General features: G+C 28.9%; 2 protein-coding genes and 1 non-coding gene across 4 annotated transcripts; 1 reads left to right on the top strand and 2 right to left on the bottom strand.

Moving 5' to 3' along the window:
* Positions 1–3433: 3433 nt before the first annotated feature.
* On the top strand, positions 3434–3505 carry TRNAP-UGG. Its single transcript has one exon. It is a non-coding gene; the product is annotated as a tRNA-Pro (tRNA).
* Positions 3506–4708: 1203 nt separating this feature from the next.
* On the bottom strand, positions 4709–7503 carry LOC113852995 (keratin, type I cytoskeletal 9). Its single transcript, XM_027483425.1, has 4 exons — positions 7193–7503; positions 6852–7102; positions 5257–5482; positions 4709–4916 (listed from the first exon to the last, which is right to left on the bottom strand). The coding sequence occupies exons 1-4, from the start codon at positions 7269–7271 to the stop codon at positions 4804–4806; spliced, it is 669 nt and encodes a 222-aa protein (XP_027339226.1). The 5' UTR covers positions 7272–7503; the 3' UTR covers positions 4709–4803.
* Positions 7504–14016: 6513 nt separating this feature from the next.
* On the bottom strand, positions 14017–17137 carry LOC113849945. 2 transcript variants are annotated; one of them, XM_027480213.1, is made up of 7 exons: positions 16983–17137; positions 16641–16698; positions 14966–15025; positions 14792–14839; positions 14578–14640; positions 14236–14313; positions 14017–14152 (listed from the first exon to the last, which is right to left on the bottom strand). In XM_027480213.1, the coding sequence occupies exons 2-6, from the start codon at positions 16686–16688 to the stop codon at positions 14260–14262; spliced, it is 273 nt and encodes a 90-aa protein (XP_027336014.1). In that variant the 5' UTR covers positions 16689–16698; positions 16983–17137; the 3' UTR covers positions 14017–14152; positions 14236–14259. The 2 variants fall into 2 exon arrangements, with proteins under 2 accessions (XP_027336014.1, XP_027336024.1); XM_027480223.1 differs by having other exon boundaries at positions 14251–14313.
* Positions 17138–18789: the final 1652 nt, after the last annotated feature.

Here is an 18789-nt window from a genome sequence, read left to right as displayed (position 1 = left end):
ACTTTTCTTTCTTTCTCCTCATCACAAATTGTCGTTTCAGCGAGGCTTTAATGATATGGTTACCCGAATTCTATTGCGCATACCCCAAAGCTCTAAATGTACCTCAAGGCAGTCATAACGAGAGGTTAGAGATTACCACAATTTAAAAAGATTAAAAAAATTGTTAGTAAATAATTTGTGTGCTGAAGTTTAATTGAATATTGTGTTTCTATTCCTTTACATTATGTGACGGGGAAATTTAATGATAATAATAATTTCTAAAATTCACGTATCAGTTTAAAACATTGATCTTCTCATGCATTTTATATTCTTCTAAGTGTAAGTAACCAAATTGGGTTCCATTGCTTGCACCGATGGGCCAAATAAAGGACCTACAGTGATGTGCTGAGCAATAGATTACAAAACTAAACATAATATTATATCTTCATCCAAAATCTTAAGACATGATTCTGTCATCTCAGTTTATTTTTAACTGATATCGTCAAATCAGCCATTTGAACTTATTAGTGGTTGAGACTTAAATTGATTCGGGAAGAGAGAAATAAAACATGGCCAAACACTAATAATAGACATTTGGCGCTATAGTTACGACAGAACATGTGTTATCCATGGGTTTAAGCGCATCAGCATTTGAGATTATTTAAAAACAAATTCTTAAATATTAATGTCCAAATTAAGCTTAGATAATTATGGGTAAGAGAATTGAAGTACAGATTTTCTAAGAAAATGAAACAACCCATATATTTCAAATGCAAAACTATTAAATATAATGTTTTGTCAACATCTATCCTAAAACTCAAGTTAAGGAAATTAAAATTCTACAAATATTTATGATAAACGTATATTCTCAATAAAAGCTTTTTACTTTTATTAACCAACGGTTAAATATGATATCCTAACAACCTTTGTGAGTCCACCTTTTCACCCAAGTCCACCCACAATTTTGCCAAATCACTTTTGAAGCTTTCCACTTCTCTCTCTTCTCAATCAATTTCAAGCTCAAATCTTGAATTCTCACCTCTAGGCTCCTCTTTTCCTCCTCAAGCTTGTTCATTTTACTAATTTTCTCCACGTAGCCTTTCATGCTAAGAGCAAACTCCACTTGGGGTGCAAGCCATGACAAGTCAAATCCAAACACCTGAACTTCATCCCACAACAGTTTAAGGCAATCACATGCGTCCTCATTCATTTGTGCCACCTTTGTGGTCTCAAGGAAATGCAAAACCCTGCCAAGTGCATTAAAAGCCCAACTTGCATACTCATTAGTCCTTTTCCTTTGGCACTCTAATAATAAAGGATGAACATTGCAAACTTCTTCTAGCAAAGGAACATACACCGTGTCTACTAGTCCCATCCCTTTGTAGTCCACTTGTTCACCATGAACTTCAAAATTTGCTAACAGATTTAATTTAATAACGGTATTAGAATCTGCTCTTGGGGAATGGAAGCATGTTGGAGAATCAGGAATTGGAGGAGCTGAAGGTTGAACAGAAATACATGTAGCAGCTTCATGTGATTCATGGAGATTCTCATAAGGAACAAGGGGAAGAAAACTCATATAATCAAAATAATCACTGTGCTCTTGATGATGAGGATCAAAATCATTGGAATCAGCTTGAGCTAGGTCCCTTCTCTTCAACTTGAAAAATTCTAATATATCTTTATAGGCACTTCTTAAAGCAATTCCTCTACGTTTCATTACAGGATCTATTGGAAAAATCTTGTCTATAGATAACATCATCTTCTGCAGTAATATAAAAAAGAAACCAATGTAACATGCAATGTAACGCTTACCATAAATGTTGACCACATCAATCAAATTAATTGGGAAAAAATTAGCACACGTTACCTCCGTAAATTTCTTGTTCACGAGGGTCAGCTTCGTAATCTTTATGATACAGTATAATCTTACTCCACAATCTAGAGTTAATAGAGACAAAAGTCTGTAACATGTATTATATCACTAGTACTTAGCTGTTTCAGCTTTTCCATTCCCTCACCTTGAATATGTAAGTGACATAATGTGTACACTTTGAGTGTAGACTCCAATCCGCGCTCATGCAGAAGCTATTATTGGTAGCATTGTTACAAACGTGAATCCAATGTCTATTTAACGTGGTTCCAAATACGTTAATACAATGACACAAATATAAACAACACCTTCTCTTACTTAAAATAAAAAGAGCCTGAGAAGAGTGGGAGGAGAACACTTCAATTCCCTCTGTTTTTTGGACAGGAAAATGAAAAATCTAAGTTTGATGAACACAGGAGAATAATGTTGAGCAAATCAATTAAGTAATGATGTTACCATTTTGAAGAATTCATGATCAGCTAGACAATATTAGTCAGGGAGAACAATTTGATTGTCTCCCTTCGGTAGTTATTGAGAGATCCAATTGAATATATCATGAAGGTTCAACTTTTCTGTAGCTGGTGATCAACGGTGCTACTCAGGTGTTCACGAAACCATCAAATTCCTTTGCATGTAAGTCAATTAATTACACTGCTATCATCATCTACATGTTCACCTAATAATAATAATAATAATAAGAGCCTGATACGGGAAAGGTTGATAAAAAAAAGTTACATGGGATTATAGTAGTTGCGTTTCCAAAGGAAAATGATACCTTTTCAAAACTAATTCGATGGCTGTTTACATTTTTAGATAACCTGCAAAATTTGTCATGTTTAGGGGACTACGACCACGAAGTCAAGGACCACCAACATGCGCATTGAAAAGAAAAAAGAATTTGAATTTGAATTTAAGAACTTAATATAAGTTGTACGATAATAATTTTTTATTTTATTAGCCCAACCACCTGGGTAAATTAATCGTTTTCAATTAAAAACTTTAGAATTCTTAATCTTCCTTGTCATACACGTCATTATGAGAATAGTCCTTTGTAACATTGGACGGTTCTCTTAATCCTGCATGGTTCGTGTTGCATCTTTTTTAATTTTATGAATCATATGATATTATTTAAAATATTTTCATAGCATTGCTTTTTTTTTTCTTTATTTTATAAATCATATAAATTATTTTATATATATATATATATATATATATATATATATATATATATATATATATTCTATCAAGAACACTTTTCTGGTAATAAACAAAAGATCATTTATAAGCGGAATAAATTAAACATTTTAATAATGCTACAACTGTCACCAAAGGACATGATAATTTACAAGGATATCACCAAGCTACACAAGTCTAATTTAGAAGAACCAAAATCAAGATGTGTCTATGGGCTTACGTATAAGGAAATAAACTATACAACATATTGAGACTTCATAAATAAATTAAAGCTAAAAATATAAGGTGAATAAAAATAATAATAATAAGAGATGAGTGACCCTTCTCGATTGTCTAAGGCTTGGCGTACGATTTTAGTTCAATTTAGTGAATTACACTAATAAATGAGGGCATTTGGTCTAGTGGTATGATTCTCGCTTTGGGTGCGAGAGGTCCCGAGTTCGATTCTCGGAATGCCCCTGATGACGTGTTCACATTTTTTGTCAAGAACGATAAGTTTAAGTATGGTTTTTTGTTTTGTGGACTGCGTTGGTTGGGTACTTTTCTGGCTTCTTCTCAAACTCATATTCTGGTGTTAGCCCAATCCATTTGCTTAAACTCTGATTGAGCAAATGGTTTCTTTGGACCAAAACAGAATCCGGTTTCTATAATTCGCGAGCACAAAGTGACAAAACACGCTTGCATTCAGAGAACACGTTAATAAATTTTCAGCTCTTCGATTTTAGGTTGAATCCCAAAATTCAATTATACATTAATTGTGAAATGTTACAAATGTCACACTATATTAGTTGTGTCTAAAATAAATTAATATTTAACATAGTTGACATTGTGTGGTTTTAGGGACTGTAATAGTTTTTCTTTATATTTTTATAATATTATTTTTTTCTTTTTATAAAGATTTATTTAGAATTTCATCTAAATTAAGCGTAAATTTTGTTTGAATCCATTGTTTTATTTTCAGGATAACTTTTTTTATTTATTTATATTCACTAAATTTACCTTAAAAGTCGAAAAGCAAAAATTGAAACCTTTTATTACAGTATTAATAATTTATTTTTCTCAATTCACTTGCTCTTTAGAGAAAGTTATGCTAAGTATGGCAATCAAGATTTGAAGGGATTAAATTATAAACAATATTTCGCTGCATGAAATCTAATTCCACGTTACTTATATTGTAAAAGTTATTTTCATGTTATGTTTTCTCTCTCTTACCTTCATGTCTTTATTTTTTAAAAATTCATCAAAATTTATATGCATATTAGTCGTACCAAATAACTATACTCTTAATATATTTATTTAAGAGGGCTCAGTGTCGTTAGACTAAAAGACCGTTTGTCTAAAAATAAATAGAAGATTTAGAACTTTGTCTACAATTTTAGTTTCTTATACTTGTTACTACGCGATTTTGACCTTATTTTAATTTAAAATTATAACATTTTAAAAACTACAAACACACTTGCACAGATACACACTAATTAGAGTCATTGGAACCAAGGTATCAAAATATAGGGCCGTTTGCAAATGTAAATAAACCTGTAATTAAACTAAAATATGCATAGTTGTTCGCTTGTTATGACGATGGGTCTTACACACTAAAGTTTATAAATTATTAGTGATCAACAGATACTACAAAGTCCACATTTTCAAATAATCTCTCTTGTATAAGCATTAGTATGACAAAAAACAAAAAACACTAGTATATCAGTGATTAAGAACACATTAAAGTGACAAGCACAAATAATTCTTCTCATATAATATTATATAAAAATCAAAGACATTATGATAAAAGGAAGTCCCATTAGAACATAGCTAGTGGCCTTTGGAGCTTTGCTTTCTTCAGTCTGAATGTGCTCAGCTACGTTGAAGTCTCCTGCAAATGCAATTCCCATTTATCAATTATTATGTGAATTAAATTGCGTAGAATATATTTTTAATCCTGCAATAATTTTTTTTACTAGTTTTAGTCTTTATCTATTTTAAAATATTTGATAATAGTCCTTATTCGCCATTTCCTAAGGATGCAACATGCATGTCACATTAAATTAAGGTCACTAACATAACAGGAGACATATCATTATTAAGTGATAATAGGAGACATTTAGAAAAAAAAGACTATATAGGAATCAAAACTAAATAAAATAAAAGACTAAAATTTAAATTTAACTAAGGACTAAAGTATAATTAAACCAATTAAATTTAAAGCATGTTACCTCTCTCAGGGCCATAACCACATGCAGCTTCAATTGTTTCTTTGATGTCCTGTATCGTTGCTCGGTTGTAAAATAAGAAGTTGCTGAAAATGTTATCCAAGCAGCTAAGGACCAAGTTTGTCTCTGACAGACATGGTCCTTCACAGAATTCATTAGTTTTCTCTAAAGGCACATTCAAGTTTCCATTAGCGTTCAATCTACACGATTCTTCACAACTCTGATAAATCTGAGACCCCATCAAATCAATAAACACTTAGTGAAATATTATAATTATGTTGTACAGATACAAGTGATCATATATGTACATAACAAAATTTTATAAACATAAAAAAAGAACACATAAATTTCTGAACATATCATAATATAGCATGAGTAAAATATATAATGCCTACTATGAATAGAAATTAACAAATTTACATCGCTGTGTTGTCTTCATTATTTGGGACCTCTCCCAAACTCAATGTCACTACCATGAATTGTTAAAATATGAATGAGTCTCATTGAGTAGAAAAAACAAAAATGAAAAAAAAAATTATTAGAAAAAACGTAAAAAGATACTCGAGTAGAGTACCCAAGTAGTCAAGTACCCCCTAATAATAGTAATAATAATAATGCATACTTCATAATTGATATATATTCATGTATACCACACTCTATACTCATACCAAATAAATGTAAAACTCACAAAATGAAGTACTCAGACTTCAAAAATTCTAGTAGTACTCTTTTGTAAGTTTTAAGGGTAAATTATACTTTATTCTTTATTACTTCATACTTTTCTAACTTTTATATACCACTAAACCTTTTCTCAAATTTAATTTAAAATAAAATTATTAAATTTCTTAATTTAGATCCAGTTTTAGGTTTATTAATGAAGGTTTCATCTGTAAATATAATTTATCCTTTATTACTTAAATTTTGGAGGATTTAACAAAATAGTTTTGTTTACTAAGTTTAAACATCTAACTTTTTTTTTAAATTACACATTCTTATATTAAAGTTATAAAAGTACAATAAATATTTTTTTACTAAAATTTTACTATTATTAATTATTTATATTTAGCTCTTAAGATTAATGTTAACAATTTTTTTAACAAAATTATATATGTATATATGGAAAAAATCTTCTTACACTAATATAAGTCTAAAAACTCTTATACTCAATCTAAACCTTTCATTTAACTTACATCTACCGGCAAGTGAAATAATAAATTATAACTTATTAGATACAAGTTAAATAAAAAGTTTATATTTGACATAAAAGTTTTTAGACTTATACCAGTGTAAGGCAAAATTTAAAAAAAAATATTTTATCATATGTTTAAATTTATCGTACCCATAGACAATGAATTAAAAAATACATCCTTAGTGACTTGGGAGGAAATAAAGAAAAAATTTGATACATGTAATGAGGAGAAAAAAATGAAACGAAGGTAGAAAAAAGTATTAAATGGGTATACAAATTGAGATTTAAAATTTTGAGGGAAAAAAACCCTCAAAAAAATCAAATTCTTCTTCAAATTACTCTTTTTGCTTACATGCACTTCAAGCCTCCTAGAAAGGTAAATAGAAATTTCAATTTGAAGGGTACTCACGTATTTATCATTGAAACAGAGCAAAGCTTTGGAGATAATTTGAGAAGGGTCACCAACCCCACCACCACCACCACCGGCTCCAAAGCCACCAGCGCCACCGCCACCGGCTCCAGCCCCACCACCACCCCTAGCACCACCGCCAACTCCACCCCCAGCACCACCGAACCCACCACCAGCGCCACCGAACCCAGCCCCAGCACCACCAAACCCACCACCATTTTGGGCCTCGGACCCATCATCATCAGCATTTCCTATCAAAGTATGGCTTAAATAGGCTTAACAAATACAAAGTAATTTACACCACAAAAAAATGAACCTGTTTAATCTTGTTAATAACATACCAAAGTTTTTCCCAAATAGACACACATAAAGGAGAGCAAAGGTTAAAATCCAACGTCTAACACTGACACTGAATGCCATTATCGATGCTTAAGGATATGATCTGAATTTCATATTAAAAAAGTTTTGAATTGGTGCACATTATATAGAAACAAGGCAACGTTACCCTTGTTTGCACTACACTTACTAGACATATAGTTAGTTAGTTGCTAAATTCCTTGCTAATTCCAATACATTACCAACCACTACCATTTGGTTACTTGATCAACTTAATAAAGTGAGCGTGCGTATGAATGTTCCTGTTCCTTGCAAATAAGTCTATGACATGTTTATTTCTAATGAAGCTTAACCCCCAACAGGTTAAACGGTTTTGAAATAATTAAGTGAAATGAATGAGTTTTTGCATGTGGCACACAATAATGGGTGTAAATGTTGGGTGGATTAATTTCATTAGAAAGGGAAAGTAGTCAAAGGGTTTGATGCCAGTCACGATTAATATTTATGAAAGACAAGACTATAAAATAAGGACAGGGAAGTGGTTGAAATGCAAGCCACCAACTTCTCTTTGTTATTAGTCCCATAATCAAACCTAAAATTGTTTCACTTGCGTTGTAATACTTTCCTTACAATTGTTGCTGTGGAAAAACAAAAGCATTTGCTTATTTCTTAATCACAAGTTTTGTGTTCGGTTTCATAATTTTGAAATGTTTTTTAACAATGATTCAGTAAGTTTTAACGAATGAAATTAATGTCGTGCATTAACTTTACAGAGTAGTTTTTCAAAGTTTCCCATGTGACAATGCATGTCTATAACACACAACAATGTAAGGAATAAAAAGGTTTGTCCTTGAAGTGTGATTAAGTTTTTAATTAATTTTAAAATTTGTATTAAATCTTTATAAGATTTTAAAATTTAGTCCCAATTGCATGCTTACTTTGCATCTCACATGTCTAATTAATAATGGACAATAACTTTTGATTATTGTTATTGGGTTGCCACATGCGGTTGTGCTTATTTTAATCTTAATTTGTCTTAGATTTTAAGTATAATCCTTCTGGCTTTGTATCAACCTAAGAATATTAATGATAAAACTTAGAAGAGGGAAACCATATTTGAAACCTAGAAAAGGTTTTGAGTCCAAATTAATTGGTTGATGGCTCAATCATCAAGTTTATTTATCAAACAAATTATTTTAGAAGCAGTTTTATTTATGAAAATTTTATTTTTTTTAATTGTTTAAGAGTTCCAAATTCAAACTTAAACAAGAGCAGGGAAAAAAAAAACATTGAGGTGAAAAAATTTATGCCAATAAAAGTTAATCACTTCTTTAATTATTGTGGCAAGATGACTAAAAAAAGGCCAGGCAAAACGCAACATTTTTCCAATACTTGTCTCACTTCTTTGCATTTCAGTCTTGCTTTCAAAAGATAGGTAGAGTAGATGAGTTTGTGAGATTAAAATCGAGGCAAGAATCATCTTTAGAAGATATTCTCAAAATCCTTCGCGCCTATTTTACATCATTAGTAGTATACATAAAATTATATTTGAATTGTCTCTTTGAAGATTAAATTTGTTCCAAGTCCTTTTGTTTAAGTTGCCAATTTGCAAATCTGTCTAAAAGACATATTCTTAATGGTGTTCTAATGGTGAATGAAGGCGTGGATTATTGAGAAAAATGGAGGAATTGGATTATTGTGTGCATCAATCTATTCTTTATTTGTATCACTTTTTTAATTGTACTCTTTCTATATGTCTCAGATCCATAAGGAATTATACAAAACTTTAGCTCACTTTTTTATTTCCTAATGTGGTCAAAGGGTTGATTGGTTTGTTGACAAGCAGGGGTAGAGCCAGAAATATGTTTTAAGGAAGCTACGACTACGTATAATTATATAGTCACGGTTTATATCTTTTACTAGATAAACCCTATATATATATATATATCCACAAGTTTCTAATTTATGTTGGATATAAATACATTACTAAAAATATGTGAATTACAGATAATTTTTTTTATCTATAATACAAATGGATTTATAAATGAAAAATTAAAAAATAAATTTTTTAAATATTTAGAAAAATCTATTTGTATTTAAAGAAAAAAAATATGTCTATAAAATCCTATAAATATAGGTAGTTTTTTTTTTCTTTTTATATCACAGACAGATTTGCATAGATAAAAGAAATCGCTTCTAATATTATAGACAAAAAAATTAGTCTATAATTTTAGAGATGAATTTTACAAATTAATTTTTTTTTTGTATTACAGACAGATTAACAGATAAAAAAAATTGTCTGTAATTTTATAGACAAATTTTATAGACTGATTTTTTTTCCTATAACAGACAAATTTACAAACTGATTTTTTTATCTATAATTTGAAATTAAGGCAAGAAATATTAGACGCAAATTAAATCTGTCTGTAACTGCATAAATAAAACACAATATTCTATGAATTAAGTTATAGACGAAAAATTTATCTATAAGTCAAATAATAAAACGCTACGTTTAATCAATACATTTACAGACAAAAAAATTTGTCTGTAATATGCAAAATAAAATAAAAGTACATCTCCTCCTTCTTCTTCCTCATTTCTTTATTTTCCTCTCTCTGGATATCTCTATAGCATTTTTGTTTCCTTGCACATTGCTCCAATTTGCAAACAAATTGTGCTATTGTATTTTTGGTATTATACTTTGACTTTTAATTAGTTTTATTTTTTAATTTTTGGTGTACCATATAGACTTATTTATTATAAATTATTTATTACAAATGGATCACACGAGAGAAAGTGCCAATTGTGAATGTCTTGTTATCAAATTAAAGAAAGGTAGAATTATGGAGGAATAATGAGGTTGGAGCAAAAAGAAAAAAAGTATTGGAGTGTGAAGAAAATAAAATGTTTGAGAAAGGAAGTGGAAGAAAAAGATGTGATTGATGGAGTAATATAAGAACTATAAATAAAATAATTATAAATTAATTTATTATAGACAAAAAATTATATTTATAATTTTATAGACGTTAAAATTTGTCTATAATAATAATATATTTAATTATAGATAAAAAAATAAATTTATAGACAAGTTTACAAATGAATTTTTCTGTCTATAAATTATAAATGAATTAAAAAATTTGTCTATATAAATTACTGACGTCAAAATTACAAAAAAAATTTTTATCCATTTACAAATTCATTTGTAATATTAAAATTTGTCTGTAATTATTTAAAATCTGTCAATAAATTTACCTATATAATATAAAATTATTGTAGGGAATGAGTGTTAAATTCCTTTTTATACAATAGCATAAAAATATAATAATATGGGCATGATTATGGCACCAATTCGTCATCCCTTCCCACTACTCATGTTTGGAAGGAATTTTGATATTAGAAAGATTTGAAATTTAAAGTTACCCATTTTCATTTATAATACGCTAATGATACCATATCAATTAGTGAATGTAAATGAAAAATTTTAAATTCTAAAAGCAGTTTTACTTTAAGTCATATACAATATAAAATTATTTTTAATTTTTTTATTAAATAATTATCTTATTTAATCAATCTAAATATATATTTTTTTCATTAAATAGAATTAATTTTATATTTTAATTTTTTCTTAAGTCATATTTTTACTTTTAATAAATTAAATAACTAAATATTTCTTCAATTTATTATACAAATTTTTACAATATCGATATATAGTTTACATTATCTTCAATTGTCTAATAAATCATAAGAAAATTATGTATAATTTATGCTATCTTAACTTTTTTTTCAACGTGAATCATAATTTAAATATAAATTTAAATATTTTATTTAACTAATATATTTTTTTAACAATTTACAATATGATTATATAATCTTTCTTCACTTTCCGTATTATTTGTTTCTCGTAAGATACATGTATAAACATGTTATCTTATATCTTAAACATTATAATTTTATAAAAATAATTTTAATCTCAAAATAAAATTTTTTTATTAAATTTAATTTTAATAAACCAACTTCAAAATTTTTATGATAGAATTAGTTTGCTTTAAGTTCCCTATTACACTTGTAGATACTAGGAGTGAGAAATCAAAACTATTTTTAAAATAATTTTCACTTTACTAAGATATCAGTTAATATTTCAACAAATAAATTTTTTTCTTTAAAAATAAAATAGCAATAATTATTATTTAGGGGTTAAATAAATATTTTCAAATTAAAATAAATTTACATAATTAATTTAAACTAATTGTTATTTACATAGACACCTTCTCAACACTTAAACAACTCCTAAACTTATTTTTTATTTCAAAAATAGTATTATTTAAAAAAAATTCAAGGTTTTCTTACATAAATTTTGATGACTCCTTTGATTTTTGAAAAATATTTTTTATTTTTAAGAGATTTTTTTTAACATGTTTTTACCGTACAATTGCCACCTCTGATTATTACAAAGTCTGGATAAAAATATAGGTAATATGGGGATGATCATGACACCAATTAGTCATCCCTTCCCTCTGCCCATGTTTGGAAGAAATTCTGATATTAAAAAAATTAATAAATTTAAAGTTATCCATTTTTATTTATAATACGTGAATAATATCATATCAATTGACGAATGTAAATGAAAAATTTTAAATTCTAAAAGCAGTTTTAAGTAATTTTGAACTCGCTTCAAGCCTAATGGTTAATTTTCATGAAAGTAATTTTATTGGAATGAACTTGATAAGATATTCCTTTTAATGGCCTCAAATTTCTTAATTTGTAAAATTGGGGATATTCTATTAATTAATTAGGTTCGTCAGTTGGAGCTAATCCTAGAAGGCTAAATACTTGGGCAAATACTATTCTATGAGAAAAAGGTTAGTTGCATAGAAAGGTAAATATTTGTTTCCTGGACGTCCAATTGCACTTTTGAATTGTGTTGATAAATCTGCCATTGTATTTTCTATATTTGTTTAAAATTCCAAGAAAATCTTAAATACACTCATGGTTATTCAAATTATTATAATTTCTATGGGGAAGTTATGAGGACAAGAAAGATTGCTTATATTAGCTGGGATAAAGCCACCAACCAAAGGCAAGTGACAGTCTCGGAAAAAAGAAGAAGAAGAAGCTAGAATGATTTAATTTTAGACTTATGGGTAAACAAATTCAGAATTGTAGCAATTTCTTGTTGAAAAAGAAAGTTTTTTGGTGTAGTATATTTAAATGCAGATGGGAAGAGTTGAACAATAATTGGTGGAATCCTAAAGTTTCCTCTATATGATGGAAGGAGTGGAAATATAAAACCAAAATAGTTTCAAGAAGGAATAGCTAAGAAAATAAGGGGTCAAGAAAGAGGGGAACTTTAATTGGCATGAGGCTTGCATGTGGGTCAATGAAGGTTGAAAGAGTTATTCATGGGAAGATAACCATGCTTGTGTAGCCCATACAAGGGGATTAGACATTAGTGTCATGATGGTCAGATTTGGAAATAGATATAGAGAAGGCGACTCTCTGTGTGAGAGGATGAGTTACTCGCTGATTTAATAAACTTCTGGCTTCAGTCTCTGTTTGCAAAGAAAATTCTAATGAATGGATATGGAAATCAGCAACTCACAAGCTTTCTTTTGTGAGATCGACTTATTTTCTCCACGAAGTCAAGATAGTGGTCATGCTTTTATTAATCCCCTTGATGAGACTTTCAAGAACTTTTGTAAGTATTTTGCTCCAAATAAGGTGCTAGTCTTTTCATGGCAGCTTTTGATTGATAGTTTGCCTACAAGGATCAACTTGATTAAGGATCGTATCAGATTTGTTAGAGATTATGTGGTAATCATCAAGAGGCATTGTAAGCACTTTTTCCCATCTATCAATCTTACGGGATTTGCTCCTTTTTTTATGCTTGGGTTGGATATTTTGTTGTTTTTGCTTTCTATTGATAACAATGAGCATCATCCTGGCTTGGAGAGAAGAGAAAAGATTTGATACACTTGGTGACCCTTCTAACATTCAAATATCTGGAGTTTGACTCATACTAATATTTCATTTAAATTCAGTGTTTGTCTTAGCTTCTAGCTAACGTAGGTGTTATATATCTTCGTAGAGGGTTTGCTTGTAATTGTAAGGATTGAAATACACCTTATACTCCATTTAATAATATTGTCATTATTTGCAAAAGAAAACGATAAAGATTGTGATAAATGTTATAACAAATTTAAAAATAATTGACAGTTATAAATTTACATTTTATTATTAAAAATGCTTTTGTTAATCGTTATTATACAGTAATCAAATCCTCTTTTTAAACTAAAATTTGGTTACATATATTATTAGCACATAATAAAAGTAAGGGTAAGTTTATTGTCACTCTTTTTAAAATAAATTTTATTTAAAATATTTTCTAATTAAATTCATTAATAATAAAATTTTAAATAAAAAATAAATTAGAATAGGAATAAATATTCTTTAAAAGTAATAACTTTATTAGAAAAATTAAGTTCAAATACTTCGCGACCAAGTATTGGCGCATAAGAAACTATACATGATCTCCCAATATAATAAAAATCTTAAAATGCAAATAATTGATGCATTCTCTAGTCTTATTGAAATGGAATGTCATGTCATGATAAGAATTATTGTATGGTTTAGAATCACCACGTGTTCATGATTCAAATTAATCATGATATTTGATCAATTTTTTAAATTAAAAATGAAAAAAAAAAAAACTGTCATTTTATGAGTGACCGAAACCATCAACACCAAATCCCACGGCCATACAATAATTTGACCATGTTATGAGCCGCATTCTCCATTCCCTCTTAATGGAAGAAACAAAAGGAAAGTGAAACATAGTTTTTATTGAATTGCTAATAGAAAAAAGCATCAAGCGAATTGTAATATACATAAGATCAGGAACATTATGAGATTTGTAAGAGTACAATTGAGCGAGCAAATCCTGGTTCCGCTTCTTAATGCTACTCTCTCTGCATGACAACAAATGTAAAATTATTGAACACATGCATAGAGTTATAATTCAACACTGCATATACTATTAAAATAAGAGTACATACTATTAACTCACGAAATCATTTCAACCAGATGTGCACGCAGGTCGTCTTGGTGGAAGCTGTTGATGTGGGGTTCTCTGTTTTAAAAAATATAGAGGGAAAATGGTTACATGTTTAAAGAAAATAAAATCGAACATAAACTAAAAGTTATTAGTACAAAACACCAAAATATGTGGATCTGGATCTGGAAAGGGTGCAATTAATTGATGTAGCACAGAGTAATGATACTAGTTAATACTTTGTATTTTTAAACTATATATAATTTGTACAAATCACAAAGTGTTAATATTCTGCGTTTGACTGGTTTCTAGGGGCACTAAATCCAGATACAAAATGTGTACCTGTAGCTTTGGTCGCAGGGTCTCCACGGCTGCTGTAGATTGTTGATTCACTCCAGCACCTTGCTGTTTAGATTAGACACCAACAAATTATAATTATGAAAAAATTAATAATCAGATTTTGGCATACATTTCACTGTTTAATTTATTTTGATGGTTTAGGAATGATTAATATCAGAAGTCAAGTTTGTTTTAAACATATGAATTTGTAAGATACCTTGCATAATGCCCAGTCAGCCGAATCAAAGAATGCCCTTTCATTATCCTTTTAACCCCAAAAAAACGTAAACTAAATTAAATTAGATTCTATTGGAACTTGTCAATCTGAAAGTAACATATGGATGTGTTGCGCATTGTCTGAAAAAATATGGTTTTTCTTGTATGGGCTTACTTTGGAGATCAAAGGCTTCTTCTTTGGGACAAGCCCACCATACTTCTTTCCAGCAGATGGCTGATATTAAAGTGTTAAATCCAACCAAAAGAAATAAAAGAGAATGTTAGATTATATAAAATTCACTAGTGACTACAAAATATATATTAAAAATACAATAGATGTTACACTTTGAATTTTAGGGCCATGTCTCACCAACCACCAAATGAAATTGTCTTCAATAAGAAAAATCATGATATCACATATTAGTTAGTGCAAGAAAAAGGTTTTCATTATAGAATAATCAAAGTTGGTCTAGTGGAAAAATGATTTTACCTAAGATGTTATGCATTTGGACTATTAATCTGAATCATAAATACATGTAAGGAAATAATCCAGGAAGTTCAACTTACATATTTTTCCACTAGGACTAGGTCGTGGTAGTTCTGGTTTTCTAATTTACATAAAACTAGTCATTACCCACCCATACAATACTTAAACGACTTCATGAAATGTTTCTAATAAAAGAATGCATTTGACTAATTCTACCTTTAACCTAATAAGAACCTAATCTACCCTTTGATATCATCAAATTCAAAAGAATATCGAAGTTAAATAATGGTGTAATTCAGAACGAAATTCTTTTCACTTTACTAGAGAGAGAGAAAGGATATTCGAGAAGAGCTTAATTACATTCTTTTTTTATTATTATTAAAAAAAGTGAATTGATGATGGCCATGAGAACCTCATGTTTGGGAAGAAACGAAGTTCACATGATTTGCTTGACAGCCCAACAGCCAGTGAGGCTTATTTTGTTTTGCATGGTGAGTTTTATAAGCTGTATCGTCCCATATTTTTAACTTTTAGGTACAGTCCCCTCAAAACCTATAGCCGACAATTTTGGATCCCCTAAAATATCTCCACGCTAAAATCTCCCATCTTATTTCCTTTTTATTTTAAATCCAACCTTTACTAAATTTCAAAGTTGTAAATACTAAGCATTTCTTAGAGACACTTGGAAATAATCAAAACAATAGATGAAATAGGTGGGAATTGAATTCTTATAATATTCTATTGCCCACATTTTATTTGTTTGATATGACTGTTACCCACAATTAAACATCCAATAATAATCGCAGAAAAGAAAAGAAAAAACTTAGGTACCATATGATAAATGCAACAAAAGTACATGGTACAAACATGATGGAAATTGGAAAACGAGTACATTGGTACAAGGCAATGTACACAAAGGAAAATCGACACGTGCAGTTACGTCATTCAATCAGAAATTGACAGCTAGATTTGCCGTCCGATTTTATTCCCTTTTAATTTTTGGTACATTTGCTTGACGTGTGTTAGTCCTAGTCGCAAATTTGCAATGCCATACCACACAACATTAACATTATTCACCCTTTTCATGGTTTAAAAAAATTCATAATTATCACTTTGCACTAGTTAGAAGTTGCTGTCAAAGAAAGCCTTCGTTTTCCTAATTGATAGTACCCACTAATCACAAATTATTGACAGCACCACGTAATGCAACTGTTTTTCATATTCATAGGTCGTATATAATAATGTCGTCATATTATAAGAAAAAGAATTTGAGGGTAGAAAAACCATGACGATATATAAAAATAATAAAATGAATATTAAAAAAATATAAAAATTTGTGAATGGTTGGAGTTTGGTGGTGTACCTCAGCTTCCGGGGCAGCGAAATAGTCTTCCCCGTTACACCCTGCCATCGCCGTTTACCTATTCAACAAAACGAATTCATCACTAACATATCATAAGAAACTAATAATATATTCAAAGTTAAGCTATTAATCAATGAAATATAGAAATGTAACCTTTAATTCGAGTGCAAAGAGAAGAACAGAGAAAGAGAGAACAAAGAATAAGAACTCTCACAATCAAGCAAGGAATCGCTAGCTACAAGTGAATGGTTTACAAGCATACCCGAATTGTAAAAACAATGAAAACACAAAAAAAAAAATGATACAAAAAGAAGACATAAAAGGGAGGGTGCTGAGAAATACCTTGTGGAAAGAGGAAGGTAGAGATGCAAGGAAGAGAAAGCGAGAGAGAAAGTGTTAAAGGGAAAAAAGAAAGGTAAGAGACGATGAGCTAGAAGAAGGGGTTTGAGTGAGAAGGTTAGATAAGAATATGCATCCACTACGCATACCAAGAGATTTCATTTATACGAGGAGAGGCTAAGAAATAAGCTACCAAAAAGAATAATTATAATAATATTAATAATGACCATTTAATTTTTGGATCCTTTATGTCAAATATCTGAGTCTCAAACACTTTTATGTGAAGGGGTTTACGTGGATGTTTTGTAATGGCTAGTGAGTATAATTTTAAATTTCTTCGGGGAATATTGTATTCTAAAGGGGACAAAATAGAATTAAATAAAATAATTATTCTTGTGTTTCATTTTTTAAAATTCAAAGGGCGAAGAAGAGGGAGTGAGAGGTATGTTACGATTGGATGTTATAGTTTGAGACGTTAGAATATCAACATCAATTGGTCCATCTCATACCCCCCAACGTACAATTTTCTCATGTGCTAATCATCCACATTACCGACACTTTCCCGCCTACGAATTTACGCTATGTAATATCTATCAAATTATTTCCCCCTTTTTATTTTTTATTTTTACAATTTCTTCTTTATCGTTTCTCCTCTTAATTTCTGGTGAATTTCTCATTCATTGTTGTATGCTCCGCTCTCGCACTTGTTACTCATATTCTCTAATGTTCATAGTTATTTTGACTTTATTAATTTGTGGTGAATAAAGTATGCTCATAAATTTTTTAAAGGGCTGAGTTTCCTAGTTCAATCTTACTAATTATCTCTATTATATTATACAAACCTATATACACTCCTTTTATATGATTCAAAGATTGATATTTATCATGTTGATTTGAATTAAAGAAGCAGTTTTGAATGCGAGCCTGAACTCGGACCCAAAATTGCAGACATTTAGTGGCTCATGGGTTGATGATTTGAGTAGGATAAATTTAGATTAGCAGCTGTATTTTCCCATTCATCCTCTCCTGTTGTCTACAATGAATAAGAATTTGTCTTTCGAAAAGTTGAGGTAAAGCTTTTTCATGGTATAATTCAAAAGGTTTAGAGGTGGAAAAAATAATTTAATAAATATACTTTTATGAATTAAAGTAAATTTTAAATGATTATGTATATTTTCGATTTTATTGGTCTTAGTTCTTAAGATTAATTTCAAGTATATAAAAATAATAAAATTGATATTAATAATTTTCTTGTTTTCTAATGTCAAAATAATTATTAAAGGATATATTCAAAGTCAGATAAATTCTTTTATGTAAATAATATAAATATAGATTGACATTTAAAATAAATCTTAAATGTAATATTTTCTATCTAGGAATGGTCAAAATAAAATTAGGTTTTCTCATACTCTTTCCTTATATGATTTATATTTTTAATTGAATAAAGAAAAATATATTTTTCCTCAATATATTTAACTAGTTTATATTTTTTCGTAATATTTTGTGATAGTTATTTTTAAATATTGGTTGCTAAATAAATTTAGTGCTTATAAATATATCTTAATTAAATTTTTATGTTCAATTTTAAAAAAAATTTAGTTGACATATTAATTTTTTTTCATTTAGTAGAATAATTTAATTTTTATTAAAATTTTAAAAATATTTTTCTTTGCTATTATTTAGAAAAATAAATTTAATGCACTGTGTCTATAAAATAACATTATCAACTAACTTGACAATTAAAATCATTACATACTTTTAATCATATCAATTTATGTATCAACTTTTATTTTTAATTAACTTTAAAACT

Source organism: Abrus precatorius, unplaced genomic scaffold (genome assembly GCF_003935025.1).
Source record: "Abrus precatorius isolate BTA unplaced genomic scaffold, Abrus_2018 Scaffold10, whole genome shotgun sequence".
In the NCBI taxonomy this organism is placed as follows: domain Eukaryota; kingdom Viridiplantae; phylum Streptophyta; class Magnoliopsida; order Fabales; family Fabaceae; genus Abrus; species Abrus precatorius.
This window is presented reverse-complemented; position numbering and strand designations above follow the sequence as displayed.